At 43.9% G+C, this 23,516-nt stretch overlaps 7 protein-coding genes across 9 annotated transcripts in view; 2 read left to right on the top strand and 5 right to left on the bottom strand.

Moving 5' to 3' along the window:
* LOC125771421 (phosphatidylinositol 4-kinase beta) overlaps positions 1-7,047 on the bottom strand; it is a 90,194-nt gene extending 83,147 nt beyond the window's left edge. The window contains exons 1-2 of one of the 3 annotated variants that reach the window (XM_049442017.1): positions 6,856-7,047; positions 5,401-5,687 (exon numbers count right to left, since the gene is read on the bottom strand). The gene's annotated coding sequence lies outside the window, so the exon portion shown is untranslated. The other 2 variants (XM_049442018.1, XM_049442019.1) reach the window with 2 other exon arrangements.
* A 2,502-nt stretch (positions 7,048-9,549) lies between these two features.
* On the bottom strand, positions 9,550-12,191 carry LOC125770799 (ATP-dependent RNA helicase DDX54). Its single transcript, XM_049440794.1, has 2 exons — positions 11,156-12,191; positions 9,550-11,090 (listed from the first exon to the last, which is right to left on the bottom strand). The coding sequence occupies exons 1-2, from the start codon at positions 12,047-12,049 to the stop codon at positions 9,591-9,593; spliced, it is 2,394 nt and encodes a 797-aa protein (XP_049296751.1). The 5' UTR covers positions 12,050-12,191; the 3' UTR covers positions 9,550-9,590.
* A 75-nt stretch (positions 12,192-12,266) lies between these two features.
* Positions 12,267-14,231, top strand: LOC125770800 (uncharacterized). The gene is made up of 2 exons (XM_049440795.1): positions 12,267-12,531; positions 12,592-14,231. Exon 2 carries the CDS (start codon positions 12,604-12,606, stop codon positions 14,164-14,166), a length of 1,563 nt encoding a protein of 520 aa, XP_049296752.1. The 5' UTR covers positions 12,267-12,531; positions 12,592-12,603; the 3' UTR covers positions 14,167-14,231.
* LOC125770798 (HEAT repeat-containing protein 6) lies at positions 14,183-18,352 on the bottom strand. Its single transcript, XM_049440793.1, has 6 exons — positions 17,786-18,352; positions 17,078-17,726; positions 16,281-17,010; positions 15,802-16,211; positions 15,582-15,745; positions 14,183-15,499 (listed from the first exon to the last, which is right to left on the bottom strand). The coding sequence occupies exons 1-6, from the start codon at positions 18,254-18,256 to the stop codon at positions 14,393-14,395; spliced, it is 3,531 nt and encodes a 1,176-aa protein (XP_049296750.1). The 5' UTR covers positions 18,257-18,352; the 3' UTR covers positions 14,183-14,392.
* On the bottom strand, positions 18,343-20,049 carry LOC125770804 (uncharacterized). Its single transcript, XM_049440798.1, has 3 exons — positions 19,762-20,049; positions 19,595-19,696; positions 18,343-18,836 (listed from the first exon to the last, which is right to left on the bottom strand). Exons 1-3 carry the CDS (start codon positions 20,047-20,049, stop codon positions 18,408-18,410), a joined length of 819 nt encoding a protein of 272 aa, XP_049296755.1. The 3' UTR covers positions 18,343-18,407.
* Positions 20,019-21,594, top strand: LOC125770803 (RCC1-like G exchanging factor-like protein). Its single transcript, XM_049440797.1, has 3 exons — positions 20,019-20,877; positions 20,963-21,127; positions 21,204-21,594. Exons 1-3 carry the CDS (start codon positions 20,019-20,021, stop codon positions 21,539-21,541), a joined length of 1,362 nt encoding a protein of 453 aa, XP_049296754.1. The 3' UTR covers positions 21,542-21,594.
* Positions 21,595-21,605: 11 nt separating this feature from the next.
* Positions 21,606-23,248, bottom strand: LOC125770801 (venom serine carboxypeptidase). Its single transcript, XM_049440796.1, has one exon. The coding sequence runs from the start codon at positions 23,109-23,111 to the stop codon at positions 21,678-21,680; it is 1,434 nt and encodes a 477-aa protein (XP_049296753.1). The 5' UTR covers positions 23,112-23,248; the 3' UTR covers positions 21,606-21,677.
* Between the last annotated feature and the right edge of the window lie 268 nt (positions 23,249-23,516).

The raw sequence follows: 23,516 nt of genomic DNA, 5'->3' as shown, positions 1-23,516 counted from the left end.
TGACAAGTAGGCTAACAAACTGGGCCAGCCCTTGGGATTTTATCAGTGGGGTAAATAAGGCACCACCACTTCTTCTCAAACGTTTGTTGCCTCAAAGGGATGGACGATGTCCAACAATGACACTTTGCGAATAGCGAGGCGAAAGTTTCAGCGTAAGAAGTAATGCAAATCTGCTGTGATAAGAACCATAATCAAAATTCGTTCGCGAATTAACGTACCAAAGTTGTGTCGTTAAGGAGATGTAAGTCCATAACGTTTCAGCTTCCGTATGCGGAACCTTGGGCAATGGGTTTTTCCAAAAACTTTGGCAGAGTGCTTCTCTTTTAATTTTCTTCGAGTTAATTTATTGAAGGTCATCACCACTCGAGCAAACCTGAGTGCAAGCTTTGGGGGGATTGTAAAACTTTTTTTCCCTTTTCCACAAACATAATCAATAATTCAACACCAGCTCTTCTGAGGGGAGTTTCTTTGCTGAGGGTGAATTTTGACCGAAATGGATTGTGAGTCTCGATTGGTATTAAACGGTAAACGGTAGCCATTATTTAGCTCAAGCTTAATTCCATTCTTTACATCGGGTCTTTTTGGGGAGAAAATTTGCCAACAACAATCACAAGAAGCACGGCTTACACGGGCTATTGGGAAGATGGTGTTTCACTTCAACATGTTTCCACGAGGAAAAACATACGAGTGAGTTACAGCTGGGTGTACCCTAGCTGGTACACGGTACATAATCTACCCACATCTGGCACCACACTTAAATTGGGCCACAAATTTCCTCCCCATTTCTCCATTTAAACGCGGAAAGCGAAAATCATTGGGTGTGCATTAGAGATGAAAATAACAATTCTTTTTAGTGAGCCAACTCAGAGTGAATGAGTCGTTATTAGGATCAACTCGTTTAATGACTCGGAAATTTAACAAAATTTTATAAATTGATAAATTTTAATGCGAAATTGTTACAATAAGTTTTTTTTCACTCAAATAATGCTTGAAAAGAAAAAAAGAATAAAAAATAACAAAAAAATAAAAATAAAATTTTCAACTCGAAAATTTCATAAGGCTTACCCCTTGCCATTTTTTTGAGCAAATTAGCAAAATTTAAAAATTGTTTTATTTTCATGCGAAATTGTTACAATAAGTTTCTTTTCACTCAAATAATGCTTTAAATTAAAAAAAGCATAAAAAAAATTTAAAAAAATCAAAAAAATCTATAAATTTACCAATCTCCTAGGCTCATTTTCGCATCAAGTTTTCCCTATAACTCGGTCGGTATATAACGGATCGCCAATCTTTAACCTGTGGTCGATAGATGGCATCAATGGCTACATTTTCTTCTTGGACGGCCATGCCTTCCGATGTCTGTATGTCTGTATAGATGTCTTAGATGTTTCTATAAATATGCCAATCTCCTAAGGCTATATTTTAAGTAATATTGCAAAATTTATAAATTTGATATATTTTAATGCTGCAATAAGTTTCTTTTCACTCAAATAATGCTTTAAAAGAAGAAAAGAATAAAAAATAACAAAAAAATAAAAAAAATATTTTCAACTCGAAAATTTTATAAGGCTTACCCCTTGCCATTTTTTTGAGCAATTTATCAAAATTTAAAAATTGTTTTACTTTAATGCGAAATTGTTGCAATAAGTTTCTTTTCACTCAAATAGTGCTTTAAAAGAAGAAATAAATAAAACAAAATAAAAAAAATCTAAAAATTTGCCAATTTCCTAACGATAGCCTTAGCATTTTTTTCGCACATTTTCGTTTCAACTCACATATTTACTCACTTTACACATTTCTAGTGTGCATGAATGAAAATTTCGAAAACAAATGCTACATTTCTACACCGTGTGTTGGCGATGGTTGAAAGAAAAAGAAATTCAGGAGAGAAAAGAGATAAGTAGGAAAAATGTCTTTTATTTCTTCTACGATTCTACGCTTGGATGGCTTTCTAGGCTATCTAGAGACGATCATTAAGGATGATGATTATGATGATGATGAAGGTGATAGTCGTGTTGTGGTAGCCCAAACATGGCAAACGCAATGTAACCTTATCTGGGATATATTTTAAGCTGCTTTTACCGACAAAAACGAGGGAAAATTTGACGTAAGAGTTTGAAGGATAAGTTTAGTTGGAGTACTCCTCTCCTCTTGATGGTTAATATGTGTACCTTAATTCCTTCAAAAGTGATTGATTGGCCTTCCGGGGAATGAATTTGCCCAAAGTGACCTAAGCACGTTTGGAGTCAATTCGAATCCTCCACAGTTTTTCTGTAATAAAAATCTCACATAAAAGCTTCTATTGAAGGAGGCAATTCCACACAAAAGTTAGACGTCCGCCAAACGAATTGAAACTTTGTTCTGCGTTCCAGATGGATTCAACATCCTCACCCAGACACGTGTATGCAACACGCGAATGGAAAACATAAGCATTTCTTTTTCCCCTGTCAGTGTCCGGATGAAAGGATTACCTCTCGTCGGCGAAAGTAACTTCGAAAACAAGATGCTTTGAAGGAAGTTACTACCCTAGTTGGAAAACAAAAAAAAAACACTTCTAAAACAATCATTCAAATCTAGGACACGTGTGTTAAATGATTGATTCTGCCCTCTTTTCGTGTAGCAAGAGATAAAAAGGAGAAGAATCTTCAAAGATCAAACTTTATTCAAATAAAGTACAATATACTCAAGGAGAAGAAAGCTTTTCTTCGGCATATTAACACCGAAAATAAAAAAAACAACCCTAACTGGATAACGACGTGTTGTGAAGTAATGCTTAAGTACATCTTTTCTAGGTTTTTTTTTTTGAAAGAAAAATTAAGCAACACTCGTTCCTTCTCTCCACGGCAGACACGATATCACGACGGTAGTAGTAGTGTGTCCAGAAATCGATTGTCGTAGGATTACTGCAAAAGCCTAACCGGGTAGTTGCAAGGGAAGGTCTTGAGTGACAGCTAGTTCCGTCATTTTTCCTGTGTTCCGCTTAACGAAGGTGACGTGTTTTTCTACTACTTCTGCACTCGTCGTCCTTCGACTTGGCAGCATTTTACCCCCAAACCCTGAAGTCGGTAGTAGAACAAAATAAAAAAAAGGAAAAAAGAGACAGACGGACTAGGCAAACGGAATACAACTTTCAACCATCGTGACGGAGAAGCAAACCTGGCAAAGACCGAGACCGGGTCGATTCATTCATTGAGCTAGGACGAAGCGAGTAGAGCAGTTCTCTCTTTGTATTGGTGAAAACGCGAATGTTCCTACCGAACTGCAACATAACCCGATGTTTGACCCTTTATTTCACAGCAACAACAAAAAAAGGTTAAATAATTATATCATCCACTAGTTTACATGCAATAAGCTTTTCCTTCGCGAAGGCACATAATACAAATGCAAATGGAAAGCGCAGGATTTTTTTTGTGTTCCTTCTAACGTACATATAGTGGTTCCGTCTGGTCGCGCCCTTCTGCTAAGGTTTTGCCTAAGGGTGGCCTACAAACACTACTACCATCAGCGAAGCTTGCCAGCGCGAGGGACAAATACACATTTAATCAGCGTCAATAAGCAACTCCAAAGGACGAAGGACGACCCAATGTGGAGTCGCCCAGTCTGAGGTGTTTATTCTGATTCGGTGTCCGACACTGGGTGTGAATGTATGTGAGCAAAACCACCCCCGTCCCGTACACCCCTAGTACAAGTACACACACATACGAAGTTCGTAAGGGGGGGAATGGGGTGGGAGGAGGAGGTGAAAACCCGAATGACTCCGAACGAAAAGCTCGTCCTGCGTTCAAGGCAAAGCGATTTTTGTTTCGTTTTTACCAACGTCATTGAAGAGTCTCTCTCTCTCTCTCTCTCACACACTCTCAGTTCTACTCTCGTACATTCCAGCAAGGATATGGAACAACACCCACGCGATTCGGACGTAGAAAAGCCGTATACCACTACACCAACATTCGAAATGCCGTAGTCTGCCATCCAGGCTTCTTAATACAGAAGCTGCGGCACACGTCTGGCACAATTTCCATCTCAAGGATCTCGCTTTCGCTACACACATCGATCCCAGTAAGCGAAAGATGTGTGAAAAGTCCACTCCACGCAAAACAAGCGGATTTACACACAGTTGAAGCTTTCGTGTACGAGCAAAGCTGTTGAGCTTAAAGATGTTGTGTGAGAGAAGGTCTTGAGTCTTCAAACCTCGGCATGTGCATGATATTACGGTGCAATTACTAACACATTAGGGAAAAAAGAGCAAAAATTTCCCATCGACAAACGGGACTGAGGAATTGTGTTTGTTTAAAGATGCAACCCACACCCCAAACAGTAATTGTTTTGCCAAAAAAAGGGGGAAATACAACTTGCCGTCTTCAACCGTACAACAGCAAGCGCAGGAATGGAATGAAAATTGATTTACGATCATCGAAAACGAACGTGAATATGGTTGTTAAAAAAGCCACAAAATTTACGCTCAACCCAATAAGGCGCCTGTGGGAAATATCGTTCCTCCCCCTTTACGTCTATTATGTCTGGAGATTGGGAGGGAGAAATTTTAAAAGGAAGAAATTGCGAAGGGTTCCAGTGGTAATGTAAGCAACAAAAAAATTGAAGAAATAAGGGGGAGGGGGAAGAGGAACCAATTGTCGGAAAATTGGAAAATATGATATTTGTTTCCAACCATTCATTTTCCAAAAGCGCACACCGAGCGAGTTTGCGTCTAGGGGATTTTGCGTAACGAGAATGTTTGTGATCCGGAGGGTTATGTTACGCCCTTTTGCCCCCCCCCCCCCCCCCCACCCCATTCCCACGCTCCTCATCCATTTTCCTTTCCTTGTTTTGGGGGTGGGATAAGCAACAAACCCGCGTAGAATTGTGGTGAGTGTTGCAATCTGCAGTAAAATACCACCGGGAAGGAACGATGGGGCACGGGAGGAATCTACATTTCCCTGTTCCCATATGGTGCCCAAGCCATGCCGGAACTGGTCTCATTGGAGTTATTTTTGGATGAAAGAATTTATGTACCACAAAAGTGTTTCGTTTGCGAGTGCTATTTTCCTACTTGCGGGAAAGTGGGGAGACAAGATGCTCTAAACAATTGTTATTGTTTATGTGATTTCGAATTGGGACGAACTCGAACATACTGTGCGTGTTGGGTTAAATGCTTGACAAGCTCGTGTTTTCAATTATGATAAGCTTAAACTTTTGGACAAAAGCAACGTCAAAATGGTGGAGCATTCGGGGATCAACACGACACGATCGGGGAACAAGTCCCAAAACCTCTTGAGGTGGTTGTCTTGGCACGAAAGAAAGATAGTCACCATATGAAGGGCACCTACTGAGATTTTCCTTTTCTGTCTTTTTAACATAATTTGTCGCAAACAGGGATAATTTGTCGCAATTACTAGAACTTACCTTTTTTGTAATATTCAAACCAGCAACAAATGCGTTTCTGTAGCTTTTATACTCCTTTTTGAAGATACTTTTTTCGACGTTTTTTTTGTCTAACGGCTGCACCTAATATCTCCACACAGCCGAAAGGAAGAACGACACTACGGAAAACACCACAAACTGAGCCGAAATTCTTTACACTTCGTATACACAGGAAGCTATATCGTATCGTAGCTAGATGAGAAAAACAATTACACACTCACACACTATCAACTAAAACAACAGCAAATTTCCGGCGGCAACAATCTTCACTGCAAAAGATCAACCATTAAATGGACAAGAAAACTGGCTGGATGAAAACAGAAAGCTATCGGAAAGCAAAGTAAGCATTTGTTTATCACTCCACCACCCCAATGGAAGAACGCAGCGATATACAACTACATAACCGCACACACACAAGCATGCGCAAGCACGCATACACTTAAACAAAATGAACAGGAGAATGTGTTTAGGGCGTTGTTTTGGTTTGATTTAATGCTACATTTTAGGCTTTGTTTTAGGCACATTACAAACACCTTACGGACGTTATTGAATTTTTGAGACAATATCATTGAATTCACTGTTTTTTTCTCTAACTCTGTTTTGCGCGTGGGGGATTGAAGGGCATAAACTTATGCCTAGTTGACACGGATGCAATGGTGCCACGCAAACAGAATGAAGAAACGCGACAGACAGTACGTGAGTGAGAGAGCAATGCACACACACAAAATACACCCCCCGCAAAAAGGAACGGAAAATAATGATTTCCTCGATCTGACCTCGAAGGCTGACAAATTTAAATTGCATTCACTTTAGAAGTTGGTTCACAATGTTTGTACGTTTGTTTCGCAGGAACAAAAACACCACCTACATACTTATTCCATTTCTTGTTGTTCGTTGCGCACACACTGACACATTTCTTACGAAGCATATTCATATTCCATGCACCACACTGTATGATTTTTCCTTTTTCCTTATTAAATTTATCTTTTAATTCAATGTGCAATTTCCATATTTTAATGTGACAGCTCTTATTTTCACACTCAAGCAAACATTTTAGAAATCCACAAAACGATAGCGCCACGATAGGGTAGAAGCTGCTGCAATCTCACACATACTTGTTTGCATTCGCCCGTCGCATGCTTCTGACGCATTGCTCTGCGTGTGTATTGCTGGCAACAAGCATCCCAACAAAGCAACCGGGATTCACACGTACAATTCCACACACACACACATCAGCACAGCATTTCCGTTCCACAGATCAGCTAGCTACATCGCACAACTATCGTTTCTAGATGGTTCAACCTCATGGTTTGAAGCAAAATGATACACACGAAACCCTCGTGCGGGAGTGGTAGTGAACGCTGTTTGTACGGGATTTAAATGCACCTACAGCTAGCTTAACTTTTTAGCTGGGTATCTTTGCCGCAAAACACTAACCTACACTGGAATTGTAGTTACACCTTCACTGTTTCGCTAATTAGTTGCATTTGTCCATGCAGGCAGCTTTGCGTAATGTACAATTTTTAACACAAAACACTCGGAACGCGGACGCGACAGACGCACATCCATACGCTTTGACTTTTAGAGTGAGAAAAAAAATGGCTGACACAACAAACACTGACACCAAATCCGGACTTTCCATAGAGCGAGAGGCAAACTGCTCGGAGGGAAAGAGACGCTGCGAGCTCCGTTTACCGCAAATGGGCCGAACACTGCCGAAGCCATCGCCCATAGTGCGTGAGAAGTTTTGCCCACCAGTTCCCAACTAACAAAACATACCTTTGGTGATGAGAAACAGCGGTTTAAAATTCCGCTTCTTATTTTGCCTTTGTCGTATAGTTGACGATTATTTTTATGATAATGATCTTGGAAACGATTTAAATTTAGTATCTTTTTAATGATAGTTGTTGATGAATACGAACTGCTCGAAACTCGAATGTTTGCCCGAACTTCTGTACACACAAAATTCCAATGTGCGATCAAACTGTCTCGCTTACTCTGTGACTCACCATTTGCCTTTCACTTACTCGTGGTGAGTGAGTGAGAAAGATCGATTATAGGTAAAAATCATTGGCAGTGCTATTTTTTCAAGCAACTTTTTCAACATAAATTTTAAAAAACCAAAATAATCAACGTTATTGATACACCAAACGAAATTAATATCCTTAAATGCGTTTTATAGTCTTTTAGACGGATGTATACGAAACGATGCAAGCGAATCAATTAGGAATGTATTGGAACTTCTCATTTGTTCAAGTAACTGTTACAAATTTGATCGGCGTTTGTCCTAGCCACTCTTCTATTGTCATCATAAATCAGAGTCCAATTAAGAAACAGTCAAACCGCCCTCGTTACTATTCAACAATTATCTGTTTGTGAACTAATTTATACGAATTGAACCAGCTTCTTCTGTTTAGCCTCCATTTTTGAACCATATGTCTACTGTTTGTCCTGTGGCACAAAGAAACCCACAGGGAAACAGCTGCTGTCAGGAATGCCAACATTTTTTTTCCGAAATCGAATCAATTGGATGATTCGTTTTGTTCGAACAATGGATACAAAGTTTTATTTACAACCATAAGGGTACCAACATTTTCGATTGGTAATGATTGAATTAGTCACTTCATATCCATTTGTAAGCTCCTTTGAAAAGCCACCACCAGCAACCCAGGTTTCATTATTTTTCCACGTTAAAAACGTGCGCATTCCCCCCTCTCGCATTATTATTTTGAAACACCCGTATGTTGTTAGTCGCATGCTTCCGTAATAGAATTCCCGTTGAAAACTGATCCCCTTCAACAACATTAGAATCTGCCCCGTCCGCTAATGGATGTAATTTCTTATTGGCACCCTATTTTTTCCGAGGGTACAATCAGCGATGTGTCGTGCTGGGCGCGTGGCAATTTTGTCTCACCTCGGGCAATCGTGGCCGATATTTGAAACTAGACAAAATGGTACGAAAATGGGAAGGTCGAACAAATGGGCGCATAAAAAGTCCCTCAACCCATGCATCATTCGACGCCATTTAATCGTAGGGAAAACTATGAACTCAAGTCCAGACGTCTAACCAGAAGTTCTTGGACGCCAGTGGTGATTATGTTGCGGTCTGATTCAAGGTTAACACGCAATACAGGTCCAATGCAAGGAATTACAAGGAGTGGTCGATGAACGTTTGTCCTTGATCCTTATATCGTTACTTCCTTTCCGGCGCATCAGAACCCAAACAGTCCATTGCTAACGAAATGGTATTACAAATCTAGGCCAATCTATAGAACAAAGAACACACAATTACACCGTTGCCATAAAAAAGCAAATAGTTAAAGCAATTAACATACCAATACTGGAGGTAAAAAGGAACATGTGCGCATTCTTGATAGCTTATCAAAAAATGTAGATGGAGAACGATAACCAGTTGTGTAATTAGACGAAAAAAACTATCCTTGAATGTACCCATGATTTCTTCATTTCCCGCTTTTGCAAAAAAACATCGAAGAATTCGTTCCTCACAAACAATGATACCAAATTTAGGATATCGAAGACGGACTAGTCCCACAAACAAAAAAGCCATAAAAAATACTCCAACGATAACCTGCGATAACGGTTGTCGTACGGCCGTAAATGCTTCCTTCCGGTTTTTGTGGGTATCATTCCGGTTTTCTGTCTTTTTGTATCTCATTCGGTCGAACCCTCGTGTTATTCAGCTGAACCAACAACCATGCCGTTTTTCAGTTTGCCTACAATTCCTTTCGCTAATGTATTGCGCGGCCGTCCGATAGAGATATTGGGATGGGTATGTTCTTCGCAACCTTTGGCCCGGCATGATGCGAAGGAATTGTTTCAGTGTGACGAATGATAAGGAAGTAATTTCGAATATTATTTCAATATTGGCCCTTTTCACCTTTCTATTAACGTCTCTTCTGAGTGTGTGGCGTCTCTGCTGAGCAAAATTCTTTCAAAACGAATCATAAGGGATTAATTAGTTGGACACAGGTCATACGTTTGATAAGATCTGGAATTGGCCTACAGCTAACTAGATTAACTAGATCTTGAATAGATATCAATGGATTAAGGAATAGATATCAAGGACATAGGCTTTAGAACAAGTTTTTCTAACATACTAACTGCTGGATATATTCTTGCAAGCATTTATTATTAATATTTCCAATGAGTAATTACTTACCCTTGCCACCCTTCCGCTTTGCCAACGCGCGCTTTTTGCGTTGAATGTTTTTCAGCCGTGCCGCCTTCTCCTTTTCCATCTTCGTTTCCTTATCGAGCCGTTTCTTCACGATCTGTTCGGGTGTTTTCAGATCCAGATCGCGTAACTTACGCAGATCGGCCTTTGCATTGTGTCGCCCCCAGTGCGTAGTCGGATAGTTGCGCATTTGGATCGGTCCCGCCTTACCGGCCGTATCGCCCTCATCGTCCGATTGCTGTGCTTGTTCTGCCATCAACTTTTCGTCCAACTTGGTACGCTCCTTCCACTTGTCGTACCGGCCCGTCTTGTACGATGCCGCAATCCAAACACCATGCTCGGTACGAATCTTTCCGGCCTTAGGGTTTTCCACGTTTACCATCTTCTTTTTCTTACGATCCCACTTTTGCAGCTGTCGGTGCATCCGATGTCCTTCGGCCGTATCGCTCACGACACTCAATTCGGCCGAGTTAGCCTGGCGAGTGAAATTGTCGATCGCGTAACCATCTTCCTCAACGGCATCCTTCGCCTGGTAAGCGATGAAATGCTCCTCGTCGCGAGTCGGTCCCTTGCGCCGTTTTGGTTCCTCGTTTTCCTCTGATGTCGATTTATTTTGCCGCTTCTCCTGTTCTTCCGCTTCTAGTTCGGCCATCTTACGCTTGTGTTTTTCAATCTTCGCCTCATCCGCTTCACGCTTCTGCGTCATTGCAACCAGCTCCCGGGCGTTCGCTTTGGGGTTTAATTCAAAAATGGTCGAATTCGGACGATAGTTTTTCATACGCGCCAGAAAATCGTTCCTAAATGCATCCGCATCGACTTTCGGCGGGGCGCTTGATTTCACCTCCTGCATCTTATTGTCTTTCTTCTGCACAATCGACTCTGTTTTTCTCGATTTCTTGCCCTTCGTTTCACTATCCGGTTGTGCGTTTTCGCGTAGAAAATCTTCAAGCACGCCTAGTTCGTTAATTTTAAATTGTTTCGCTCGCTTGTTCGATGCCGCTGATGCTGCTGGTCGGGTTACGATGTACTGTTTGTACGCATTATTGCTCACCCGATATGCCGTCGCGAGGTCAACGTGCTGCACGTACTGCTGCACTAGCAGATGTTCCGTTTCCTGCGTATCCGGTGGAACGATTCCAACTATATTCCGATCGTCCGGATCGAGTGGACGATTCAGAAACATGTGAAGATCGATCAGGTGAGCGATATCATCATTTGAAAAGATCGAATAGGCCATGCCACTCCGGCCAGCACGAGCGCAACGTCCGACGCGATGGATGAACAGCTTCGGTTTGCCCGGGAAATGCAGATTTATAACGTAATCCAGCGTCGGAATGTCGAGACCACGCGCGGCAATGTCTGTCACGACGAGTACATTCACTTTGTGATGCGTAAATTTGGCTGTATTAATTTTACGCGCGGACGCATCCAGTCCAGAGTAAACATGACTGTTCGGAATCCCAGCTTTGGTCAGCATCTGCAATAAGGAAGACTGCGCGTTAAGAAAAAGTAAAGACAATACATGTAGTTGTCCGTACTTACCAATGAAATCAATTCCACGTGATGCTGGGTGCCGGCGAAAATAACCGTCTGTGCTGTGCTAGGGATCACATCGCGTAACAGCACCAACAGCGTGGCGTAACGTTCCGCTGGCCGACAGTAAATGTACTTCAAATCGAGTGTGTCCGGTATTTTCGATTCTACGTCCAATCGTATCAGTACCGGTTGGCATAGGCCTGCCGATGCAAAGTCCACCATCAGCTTCGGCAGTGTCGCACTGAACAGTACCATTTGGCGGGACTCCGGCAATCTCTGGATCGTTTCGGTCAGCTGCTCACCAAATCCCATCTCAAATAATCGATCGGCTTCATCTAGCACGCAGTACTGTACCGAGTTTAGCTTCAGATCCATCTCCACACAGAGATGCAAAAAACGACCCGGCGTGGCGACAATCACGTCAGGAAGCGTGTGAACGGCGGCAAACTGTGAATCCATCGAATCTCCACCGAGTACCAGAATGGTTTTCAGATCCATGAATCGGCCCAGTTGTTTGATAAACTTAAACGTCTGTATGGCCAGCTCACGGGTCGGGGAAAGGATCAGTGCTCGAGCGCCTCCTCCCGCCTTCGCTTCTCGTTGCTTTAACCTTTCAAACATCGGGATCAGAAAGCAGCCCGTCTTACCAGAACCGGTCTTTGCCATTGCTACCACATCGCGCCCCTCCAGGATTAGGGGAATAGTTTTTCGTTGAATGGGTGTTGGAATTTTGTAGCCCATCTTAACAATTCCCTTCAATAACGGTGCGCTGAGACCCATCACCTGAAATCCGCCACATTTTTTCTTGCCTTTCTTTCCTCCGCTCACTTCATCGTCGTAATCCACTTCGGCCGTGTGAAGTGTAAAGCCTGGCACTTCGTCCAGTGCGACTGCACTCATCTTGTACTACGGGTTTCCGAAATGGTCAGTTTCACTTGCAGAATCGGGTAAATTTATGTGACCGATGCAGCTCGGAACGAAACACGAGGTTTTGTGCTATTGTTTACGTCCGCGAATCTATTGAAGGCTGTCAATGCGTCGACGGATTGTACTAAAAACACGGATGACGTTTACCTGACGTTGTATTTGACAGCTTCTCTAGGAAGAATGCCGACCAAATAATCCAGCTGGTTGGAGTTTTGTTTATTTGCTTATCGGAGAAATATAACATCTAGTTACGGTTCAACGGATATGTAAATCTACTATCTACAGCTTTATTGAATCATCTGCATCTGCTCTAAGGACAACCTGTTGGTTCAAAAATCCCTCCAACGACCACAGTATTTCTAATTGGAGACGGTTTGCTGTTTGGGAAAGCTTTAGTTTGCTAGTCATCAGCGATTCAGAACTGTAAACAATTGTACCGAAATAGCTTCTAGCCGGTAAAGTATAAACAAACGGAATTCTTAACTTATTAACTCGATCCATTAACGCTTTTCTAGATATCAGAGCAAATGAATACAATGGATAGCGTTAGTGGTGTTGTCGAGCAAACATCAGAAGATGTTGAAAAAGAAGCAAAACCTTCTAATGCCGAAGAAATCAGCACGCTTAAAAAGGAGAATACACAACCCGAAACTCATGCAGATTGCCCACGAACTGGAGAAAGTTCCACAGCAAACGAAATATCTTCCAATAAATACCCAGACGAGGAAGATGAAGCGAAACTGCAGGAAAAACTCCAAACTCTCAAGGGCGATCGAATTGGTGAGACGATGTACTCGGAACGCTTCGTCCTGTCGACCATCCTGAAGCTTTCGAAACAGGGCAACCGGTTGCTAGAGGAGGACGACGAATTCGAACATGACCTTTGCAACCTATGGGACATGACGATTGAACCGGATGTGGTGCGATTTCTGCTCGAACAGGACGTCATTGAGCTGTTCCTTGCTTTAGCTGCCAATTCCGAGGACTATCGCTTAATCGAGATCCTGTTTGGCATCATCGGTAACATGTGCTGTGTGGATGAGATGCACAATCTGTTCTATCAGCAGAGTCATCTGCTGGTGGCTTTATGTGACTTCCTCTCCATTACCGATGCTCCGGTGTTAGTTCAACTGATGCGAACACTGACAACCCTTTTCGATCGATCAGACGATGAACGCTATCATTGGTTTGGTGTGATGAAGAAGGTCGACAATCTGACGGAAAAGCTAGCGCTCATCCTCGCTACCAGCACCAACAGAGCACTGCTGGAACATACGACTGAGACTGTGAACGCAATGATCAATCGCTTTACCGAGGCGGAAGTGGATTATGCACAGCTAAATGAGTTTTATCGTCTTTTCGCTAAGAGCTGCCTATTGGAGGGACTGTTCGAGGCCTTTAAACAACTGTATCCCTTTCCGGCGCGAGATGCCGGCAGTGATGGCTTTGACGAGGAAACACTAACACAGAAGGACATCAAAACGATGCGTCGCTTTTTGGAGATTCATGAGCATTTTATCGTGAACGCGAACGAGCTGTACGAGGCGTACGTGAGCGAGGTAGATCAGTGCGTTCACCGTGTGCTTGCATCATTTGTTAACGAAAGCATACTGTTTCCGGTTTCAAAAAACCATGTGTGCATCTTCGTATCAATCAGTAACATTTACAGCGGTATTATGTACCACTTCCGGGCGGAATCATTTGTATATATGGTGAAAATTTATGACCAATTGGCAGAAGCACTGAAAAATCCACCGATGGAAACACCCTCGAGAGCAACCGAGGATGGTACGGCGATGGAGGAAGAAGACTCAGCAGATGATGGCGGAGAATTCGATGTGGAGACCGCCTGTGCGGAGGTTCGAGAAGCAATATTTTTCCTCGTTGGACCGATCGATGAACAAATCATCAGGACGGCTATTCAAATGGGACAGCTGAAGGAATCCACCTTTGAGCAGATGTGTCGCGAGTTGCGAGAGACGATGGACGGGGAACCGTTACTATATCAGACCTGTGAAAAGCTGATGAATGCCGTGAAGCCTAACGGCGAAGAAGTTGACGTTCCAATGATCAACCATGTAGCAGAGTAGACAAACACGAATAGGCTAATTTTAAAGGGTACCATTAAATATTCATACTTCTCTCTCTTAACAAAGAGTCTAACTGCTTTGCTGCCCTGTCTTGTCCGAAATTGCCTAGTGAGTAGTGAGCTTCCGCTCATCTCAGCGTTGTAGCTGCTCCGATAGTTGTCTTCTTCCAATACGTAGGCTGATATACTTCCAAGTATGTGTCTTCCTGTCGAAGGCGCTCCGCCGTTCAACAAACATCAGAGTCTGTGAAACATTTAAGAAGCAGGTCCCAGGACGAAACAGGTATTGACTCACCATCACCACCTTTGATGCTCTTGCGTAATTCCAGCAAAACACGATACGACTCCAGCAGGGCCGCGCTCTTCTCCGGCAGTATGCGACTTATCACACGTACCCAGTTCCCTCGTACGGCATCATACAGTGGTAACAGAACGCTTGCCATCGGCACTACATCTTCCTTGGTCGCAAAACGTAACAGATGCGCTAGTGACAGACACAATTGTTCTTGCAGCGAATCCCTTCGCTTGTACTCGTTGTAATCTACCAAATTATCTGACTGTTCGAGTGCTTGCAAAAGAGCGAGCCAGATCTGGTGGAAAAACCCACCATAGTGCTCCCGCCTTCCTATTATTGATAAAGCCTGGGCCGCATTAATGCGTACCTTAAAGTTGGGCGAACTGACAACGGTTTCACATAGTGCAGGAAAGACTCGCCGTTCCCAGGTTCCAGCACCAACACCAGACAGGAAGAACGTTTCATTTTTCATCATATTGCCAAGCGCGTAACATGCGTTCCATTTCACCTTTACGTTGACGGTGCTCGAAACAGTTACGTTCTGTAACAAGCGTTCGATAGCGTCCTGGTAGAGAGGACTCCACGTAGGTTGCTCAAGTTGCCCGGGCCGCAGAAGGTGCAGCACGTTTCCGATCGTTCGTACTGCATTGCTGCGCACCTTATCGTTGTCATTAGCCGATTCGAGCGCTATCTCAAGGATGCGTCGAAGCAGCTCGTCACTTATCAACAAATATCCTTGTTCCATGGTGGATTCCGGTAGTGCTTGATGGTTAAGCTGCAGATGATGCTGTTGATTTAGGATGAGCGCATCGGTAGCATTGCCAAGCGACCAACTAGTTTTAATGCGTGCCGTAAGATTAGGATCTCTCATTATCCTTAAAATCGATTCAATCGTATTTTCCACGTAGCATACATCATCCCGGAGTGACGGAAACAGAATGTACACCGAAAGCGCACGGGCTGCCGCCGACGAAACGGCACTATCGTCATCGAAGGTACAGCCGGTTAGCAGAGAAATCAGTGCTAGTTGCCGATCTCGCTAAAGAAAACGATGAAACTTTCATTAACATGGGAAAACCCAAAAACTTCTGTAAGCAATACAATTAAAAAAAATACCATACCGGGAATTTTTCGTACACGTGCACACCAACATTACCGAGGGCATCGCAACACACGGAGCGTAATGTAGCAACCAGACGCACATCTTGTATCTGTTCCGTTACAGTCGGGATGATGCTGGCCCAGAAGTGAATCGCCACATTAAGCTGCTCGGGATCGATTTTATCTGTGTAACGAATCTGATATTAGCACGGCAAAAGATGCATCTAACTTCAGCCCTACCTTGTAAAATCAGCTCAGTGTGAATGGCATGTCCCAGCAGATCCAACAGACGGCCGGCATACAGCTTTATCTCGGACAGTGGATCACCGAAAGCTTTGATCAAAGCCTGCGCTACCAGCGGAAGATGGTCAGCAAGTAGTGAATAGTGGCTCGTCATAGCACACAACACTTGCAGACATTCCATACGAACCGGCATTACCGTGCTAGCAACGCCGTTTATGCCCAAATTTTCCAACGTAACCTGAACCAACCAGGACATATTGTTTTCTCCTGCATTATCGTAATCGTTGGACGATTCGAGTGATATGCCGTCCTGTTTGTCTTCCTGTTTGAAAGTACCATCTTCTTCCGGGTCGGAATCCAGGGCTTCCTCTTCCTCCTTCTCCTCCTGGTTTAGTTCAAGATCGAATCTAAAATCGAACCAAAATTCATTAAGAAATTAGACTACCTATTAGAGTCTACGGATAAAGAAGTCTTACGCCTTTGAAACTGGTTTGCTGCGGGCAACATTGCCTGTCGGTGCCTGTGCCAATTTCTTTATCCCGACCAAACCAGCTATTTCTTCCGTCAGATCCGGTACGGAAATTAAAAAGCCCATCACCATCAGAGCAGCTACCTTTATAGTTGCATCTCTGTGCCGTACTAAAGGGCGCACGATTCGAACGAACCGACTCGCAATTCCTGTCCGAAGTCGATGAAATGGTGTCGCCTGAATGAACACCGTAAGGCCTTTTAGCAGCTGTGTCAGCACGGTAAGATCACTCTCGAGTGTGAGTGCTTGCGTCAGCATGGCGTACATTTCGATGACCATGTTGCCCAACGTGACAGAAAACGGGGTAAACGATACGAGCGCTTTTTTGCTACTTTCAGCCTGTATAAGAAATGGTTTTGATTTGTAGAGCAGAAACGATGTAGCCTGGATGGCGGCTATGCGGCATTTTGGAGAAGGATCGCGAAGAACACAGTTCAACAGCGATACCGTTGCAGGCGTGCGGGTTTCGTCGGGAAATAGAGCATGCCAGTAGCCAAACATGATGCGCTTTTCAACGTGCTGTGCTAATGTTCCTATCAGTACTAGCGCGCTTTGCCGCAGTTTGGCGGTACGGTGCCGTTCGATTTGTGCTCTGGAAGAGGAAGTTTCGTTTTCGGAAAAGTCCGAATCGCTCGTTTGATAGCAACTGGCTATTGGTGGCTGGCATTTAGCGGACCCTGTCGAAGGAGAAGCACATTTTCTACCACATAAAGTTTAGATACAGCTTAACACACTTTTACTCACATTCCAAAACGATGCTTGCCTCTGAGTATGGTTGACGATTGATATCTCCGTCCGTTGCTTTTTTCTGCTCTCGATTACCACCACCATTGTTTCTTTGTGTTCCCTTTTTGCTTTTAGGATGAGTCCGGGTTTTACGTGTCTTTGCTGTTTTCCCTCCCTTGCTAATGGGTATGTGCTGCGGTTCTGGTATGCCCTGTTGTGACACCGGTACACGCTGGGGTACTAATTTGCCCACGTCTGGAATGCCGTACATAATGAAGGATTTGGCAGTACCAATAAGACGGCCAAGCTGACTGTTTGTCCACTCATTCGGGTCTTCTAGTGTGACAATAATCCGAAGGCAGTTCACTGTGGATGTTGCCAAGCTGTAATAAGCAAGCTCAGTGAATGATTCGGGACGCACTTTAAATATTAGATCCAGCACCGCATTGCCCACTATTGCTAGGTACGGTTCGAGTACTTCAACAGCCAGTGGTTCGCAGCAAACCAGAATAGACTCGAGGCACAGTACAGCTGCTAAGTAAAGTTCACTAGAACTACATTGATCAAGGAGGGCAGAAGAGACGGTTCTTGGCTCCACTTTCCGATAGTCCGGATCAGCAAGCACATTGACTAGAATTCCATTGTTTGATATGAAAAAATCAAGAAGCTGAAATGGTAATATAACTTTACTATAGAATTGCACTGCATTTTCGTGAAACTACTTACCTGTGTAATATCACTGCATCGACAAAAGAGCAGTTGCAATGTACCCAACACATCACAAGCCACCTGATAGAACCGTCGTTCAAGGCATTTTCGAAGCCACGCAATCAATGCGAGAGTTGTTGACTCCGGTAGTAGAATCTTCTGCCGGCCTACGAGTGATTTTATAAGAAAGCATGCTTTCACTACCAGAGTGTCCTCGTGAACCGGAATGTTGACGAACGATTCGATTAGCCGAACAGGAGATCGAACGTCGCCGATTCTTGCACCACGATAATTTAGCCCGTTCAGTTCGTTTAGCAGCGTGTTGATTTCATTTCGATAATCTGCAATCTGACTGCCACAGTTCAAGAAAAGGAACTTGGTCGAAAGCTGAAGAAATTCCTGTTCCAGCTCCATATGGTGAAAGTGTTTTGTGGCAGACCTGTTTGTGATTTGTTTTGATGGGCACTTTTTTGGCCTACGATGATTCATTAACCCTTGAGTTGCTTAGCTGTAGGTTACGTTTTAGTACAAATATTGTTTTAGTACATTTTTCAAAATGTATGTGCCTACATTAATTTACAATACATTACAATTTTACTTATTTCTGTTAATCTAAAGCTGCTACCCTTTTTTATTTGGATTATTTTTTCTTCGTTGCACCACCCATTTCATCCAACTGCTGCTTAAGCTCCTTTAGATCGCGATCCGGAACGTAACGCGATTCCTCCTGTTCCCACGTATGCTCGGAAACCTTCAAAGTAACACCTTCCGGAAGAGCCGCCTGCAATGTGCGCAACAGCAGTGGATATAGTGGCGCTTGAACGTTTTCCACCTGCACCGTACGCTCGTATACGGTCAGCTTGTATTCGCTATCGATAACACTAGAGTTGGCTTTAAATTTTTGCACGTTCAATTTTTGTGGTGGTTGTGCGTAACCATCAGCTATCTCCAGATCCATTGAATCTGCCACATTGTGGATGAATTTTTGGTAGCTTTCAAGCAGCGGATAATCGTAGCCTTTGATGGTAAGGTTCAGCGTTTCGTAAAGCGGATATTTCGGTTTCAGCAACTGAAAAAATTTAAATGAAAATTAGCTCATTTGATTATTGTACTAAATCATAACTTTTAGAACAAGCGCTCGTTTGACTTCTATTCACGTGTCATTTACACTAATCGGAAGATTTTGGCGTCCTTTGCATTTGAATGAAAACAATAATAACTGTCGAAAACTATTTGAAGCGCGAGTGGCGAGTTTGTGTTGCCTGAACTAAAATATATTATCAGTAATGACGCGACGCAAAAGTATACCCAGATCGCTGTTAAAAACTGCGCAAAGCAAAAGCGAATCCAGAAATACACGTAGCCAGTCCCGGACGGCCAGCCAACCAGCCTCGGAATCGTCATACAGTTCACAACGAAGCCGTCGCAGCAGAAGTTCTACGGACACGCAGTCCTCAGACGGAAATGATCGTGGATCATACCGTAGATCGATATCGGCTGACATGGAACCTTCCTCTAGCAACAATAACCCAAGACCGGCTAGAGCTCCACGCATTGCCCCGTATCTCAAGGAAATGCTTCATCTGCAACAAACGTACCACATGCTCATCCCAAAGTTAGCTTTTGGAAGGGTGGTACGGGAGTTGTTTAACAATCGGTATCGGATCACAATGGAAGCTCTCACCGCATTGCACGAAGCTGCCGAAATGTACTTGGTGCACTTGTTTACTGATGCCTACATGTGCTGCATGCATCGGTCTAGGGTTACTTTAAGCAAAGAAGACATGCGGCTGGTTCTTTTAATACGAAAATCTACAATCTAATTACCTCGAGGTAGTCGGGCTCATATATGCGGTTCATCCATCCAGCACTATGACTAAAGGATCTTCCGTAGCAGGATGCGGCCAATGTTCGGGTGATGACCGTGGTCTAAAAGTGGGCAAGTGAATTAATTGAAAAGAATCACAAATGGAGCACAACTACACTACACTTACCAGTCGGCTAGCCATGGGAACAGAAGGAAATGATATTTTTGTTACTTTAAACAATAAAGGTAGTGCAAGAGATCTTTTAGCTCTTGGGCAAGTAATAATGTTTTCTGAACGCTTTTCTCCTGTTGTTATTCTAAGAACTGTCAAACGAAGGGTCGCAACATGTGAGGTTATGTAATTGGTAAATAAAAATAAACGAATATACAAAAAAAACTGCATCGAGTGTACGTACAAACGAGCGAACAGAAGCAACCGCCAGCATGCGATCCACTCTGCATCGGTACCGTTCATGCCTTTCGGGGTTAGGATTAATGCACAACCGGTACTATGCCTCCGGCAGTAGACGCAGTGTGCTTCGACAGGATGTGTCCCGTTTGCCGGTGCACCAGTTTCCAGTAGCTAAAGCAAATGACACGCGTGTTTATGTGTGGGGTTTAGCCGCAACGGGAGCACTCGGTATGCAGACATCCGTGAAGAAACAAGCACAAGTATTCACCGATTTCGTGCAGCATCCAAGCAGGTTAAGCTTCGCCGAAGGACACACGGTGTCGGATGTTGCATCCGGGTACGGATTTACTGTGTACGTGGTCAATACGAAGAAAGAGACGCAACTATGGGGTACCGGTATAAATACCGATGGACAGTTGGGATTTCAAAAAGCTCCCGGACCACACAAGAAACCGCTGGAGTTACTCATCCATCCGGCACCGATTGATTTAAGCACAGCGAAGTTACGACAAGATCAGCGGATAGTACGGGTGGCTGCAGGTAGAGCACACGTGCTGGCTCTCACCGATGGTGGTACAGTTCTTGCCTTTGGGAATAATGCTTACGGACAGTGCGGTCGAACAATCGTTCCCAATGAGGATTACTTTCGCAATCCTGTGGTTACCACTCTTCAACTCGAAGAACCGGTGCGAGCAATCGAATGTGGACAGGACCACAGTTTAATGCTCACTGAATCGGGTCGTGTCTTTTCTTGCGGTTGGAGCGATGATGGACAGGCCGGGCTGGGTCGGTATGGATTGATCGATAATCCCGGTCTCGCAGAAGGAGATGTGAAAGGGGAACAGATTGTAAAGGTTTCCAGCAGCTGTGATACAGTATTGGCCATCAATGGTAAGAGCATATCGATCGGACGGGCTACTTGCAGTATAGATAAATGTATCATGCTATGCGTTTGGTTCTTTTCGTGTTTCTTCAGAGAAGGGTGATTTATTTGGATGGGGTAATTCGGAATATGGCCAGCTCGGGAATGTAGCACAGGACAATCCACAAATCAATACTCCACGGCAGCTCTCCTTCTCCAGAGAATGTGGCAAAATTGTCGACATTGCTGCTGGCGGTTCATATTGCCTTGTTTTAAATGGTAATTTCATCAAAATCGTTGTTTATTTTCTTAAAGACCAAATCATAAAATTCTTCATTCTGCGTCTTGCTTTCAGAACACGGCGATGTATTTTCATGGGGGTACGGTATCCTTGGCTTCGGCCCGGAAGTGCAGCATCGGCCAACTCCTACCCGAATTCCGCCAGCACTGTTTGGCAGGAACGAATTCAGCCCAAATGCAAAGGTGGTTTCGATCGCATCAGGCATTACCCATTGTGCGGCAGTCAATGATCAGCACGATCTGTATATGTGGGGCCACAACCGGTACGCCTGCCTGGGTCTAGGTCATAAAAACGATCAGTTCTTCCCACTGAAGGTAGCACTTAATGCGCGTGTCCAGAAAGTGACTTGCGGCGTAGATCATACCGTAACGCTTTGCAAGGCGTTCGTTTGAACAAAAAATGTTTCGATATCTCTGTAAATATATATATATATGATACGTGTAAAGTTGACTTAGTTGGCTTAGTTTTATTGAATTTTTAGCTTTAGCATGAACGAATGCAAACGATTTACGCTTAATTAGGTTGTTTTTACTTCCTTCCAAACTTCTTGCCATGGGTCAAACGCATCACTAAATCGAGTGCCCATTTCGGCCGATCCTTCGGCACCATGTGGCCAGCGTTGCGTACCAACACTTCCACCAGATTGCCCGCCTCCTTTGCGTATCCGGCAATTTCCCCATCCACACGCCAGATGTACCGTGGAGCCTTCTTGTAATCATCCTTTCCGGGAAAGGTGAGCTTTGTCACGTAGTTCATAGTCAGCGGGTACGCCACAATAATGTCTAGCTGACCATTGTAGATGACCACACGGTACGTGTTCAGCAACTCATTCAGATACGGGACAACCGACTGCATAACATCGAGCTTCAGATGATCCTCGACCTTGTTGTCTCCCTCGAGATCATGGAACGAGTTATTACCGACATGTATGGCACGGCGTGTTTCCGGCAGCTGTAGAAATTTACCCATATACTCATCGCCAGGGTCCGGACTGGTTTGCAGGTAGTTGAAGTACGTGGTGAAGCCTGAAGCATTTTTGAACAGTGATCCGCTCGGATATTGGTCTCCATTGATCAATTCATCGAAAACGTCAAAAGCACACTTGAAGTCCTTCTTACTGATGCAGTCACGGCCCTTCGCTTCGTACTGGTGGAATTGGTCACGGGTTGTTCCATCGATCAGCCCCAGCTGATACAGATAATCCCCGTAGACGAGCTGATGGTACGGATCGCACAATCCATTTCCGATGGCGATACCCTGCAGGTTCAGCTTCACCTTAGCATTGCCATTGTTTCGATGGATCGTATGCGCCACAGCTGGGACGTACTTTCCACCATATGACTCACCAGTCACAAAGAAGGGCTGCTGTTGCAGATCAGGAAACAGGGTGAAAAACTGCTGTAGGGCGTTGTACAGATTTGCACCGACGTGCGTCTCGTTCGTCGAGTAGCCCTCATCCTTATCGGTAAAGCTGAACCCCGTTCCGACGGGGTTATCGATGTAGATGAGATGGTGGTTCAGGTGCCAGCTGTATTTGCGTGGTTGTAGCTTCAAGTCGTTGCGCACTGCGAACGGTCCATTTTCGGTGAACAATCCGTAAAGGGACGATGCACCGGGACCACCCTGGAGCCATAGGACAACCGGTGCATTCTGGTTCAGTTTGGCCGCAAAGTACCAGAAGAAAAGATTTGAGTTTGTTGCCTCATCCACCGTCAGGTATCCCGAATAGCTTTCGATGTCTGCGGGAATGGCGGAATAGTTGACACGAGCCGCGTCGCGGCCTGCTGCGATCGATTGATTTGCAATAAATGGCGTCAAAAAGAGGGGTTCGCCGACGTCATCGTTGGGTGCGAGTGGCATTGCCTTAAATCTTGGATAAGGATTGATGAACGATCGCTTCGCTTCGATCACGGTTATATCCCATAATCCCAACAGGAGTAGGGCACACGAAACAAACAACATGGCGCTGAACAAGCTGTAACAAGGCGCTTGGTCACAATTAGATCAACCACAACGTAGCAGGAGACCGCAGTTGCTACTCCTTCAACGTACAAAGAACACTGATCCGCACTGACTAGTATGCTTACGCCGCAACCGTCCAATTATCTGCGGCTATGGAAGCATAACGAAGAAGAAGGGAAATGGTGCTTATGATTGATAGTTGTTGAAAGTACAATGCATGTATACGATGTGTCAATGATCCGAGAAAGAAAATAATGATGACGATGTATGATTTGTTTGTGAAGCAGCAACGGGAAATGTAATAAAATATGATTTGATGAATGAAAAATTAATTTCATCAAAGCATGTTAAGTCATCCCGTATTAACACGGGCCCATTACCTAAATAACGTTATTCTGAACAAGC

Source organism: Anopheles funestus, chromosome 3RL (assembly GCF_943734845.2).
Source record: "Anopheles funestus chromosome 3RL, idAnoFuneDA-416_04, whole genome shotgun sequence".
NCBI lineage: Eukaryota > Metazoa > Arthropoda > Insecta > Diptera > Culicidae > Anopheles > Anopheles funestus.
This window is presented reverse-complemented; position numbering and strand designations above follow the sequence as displayed.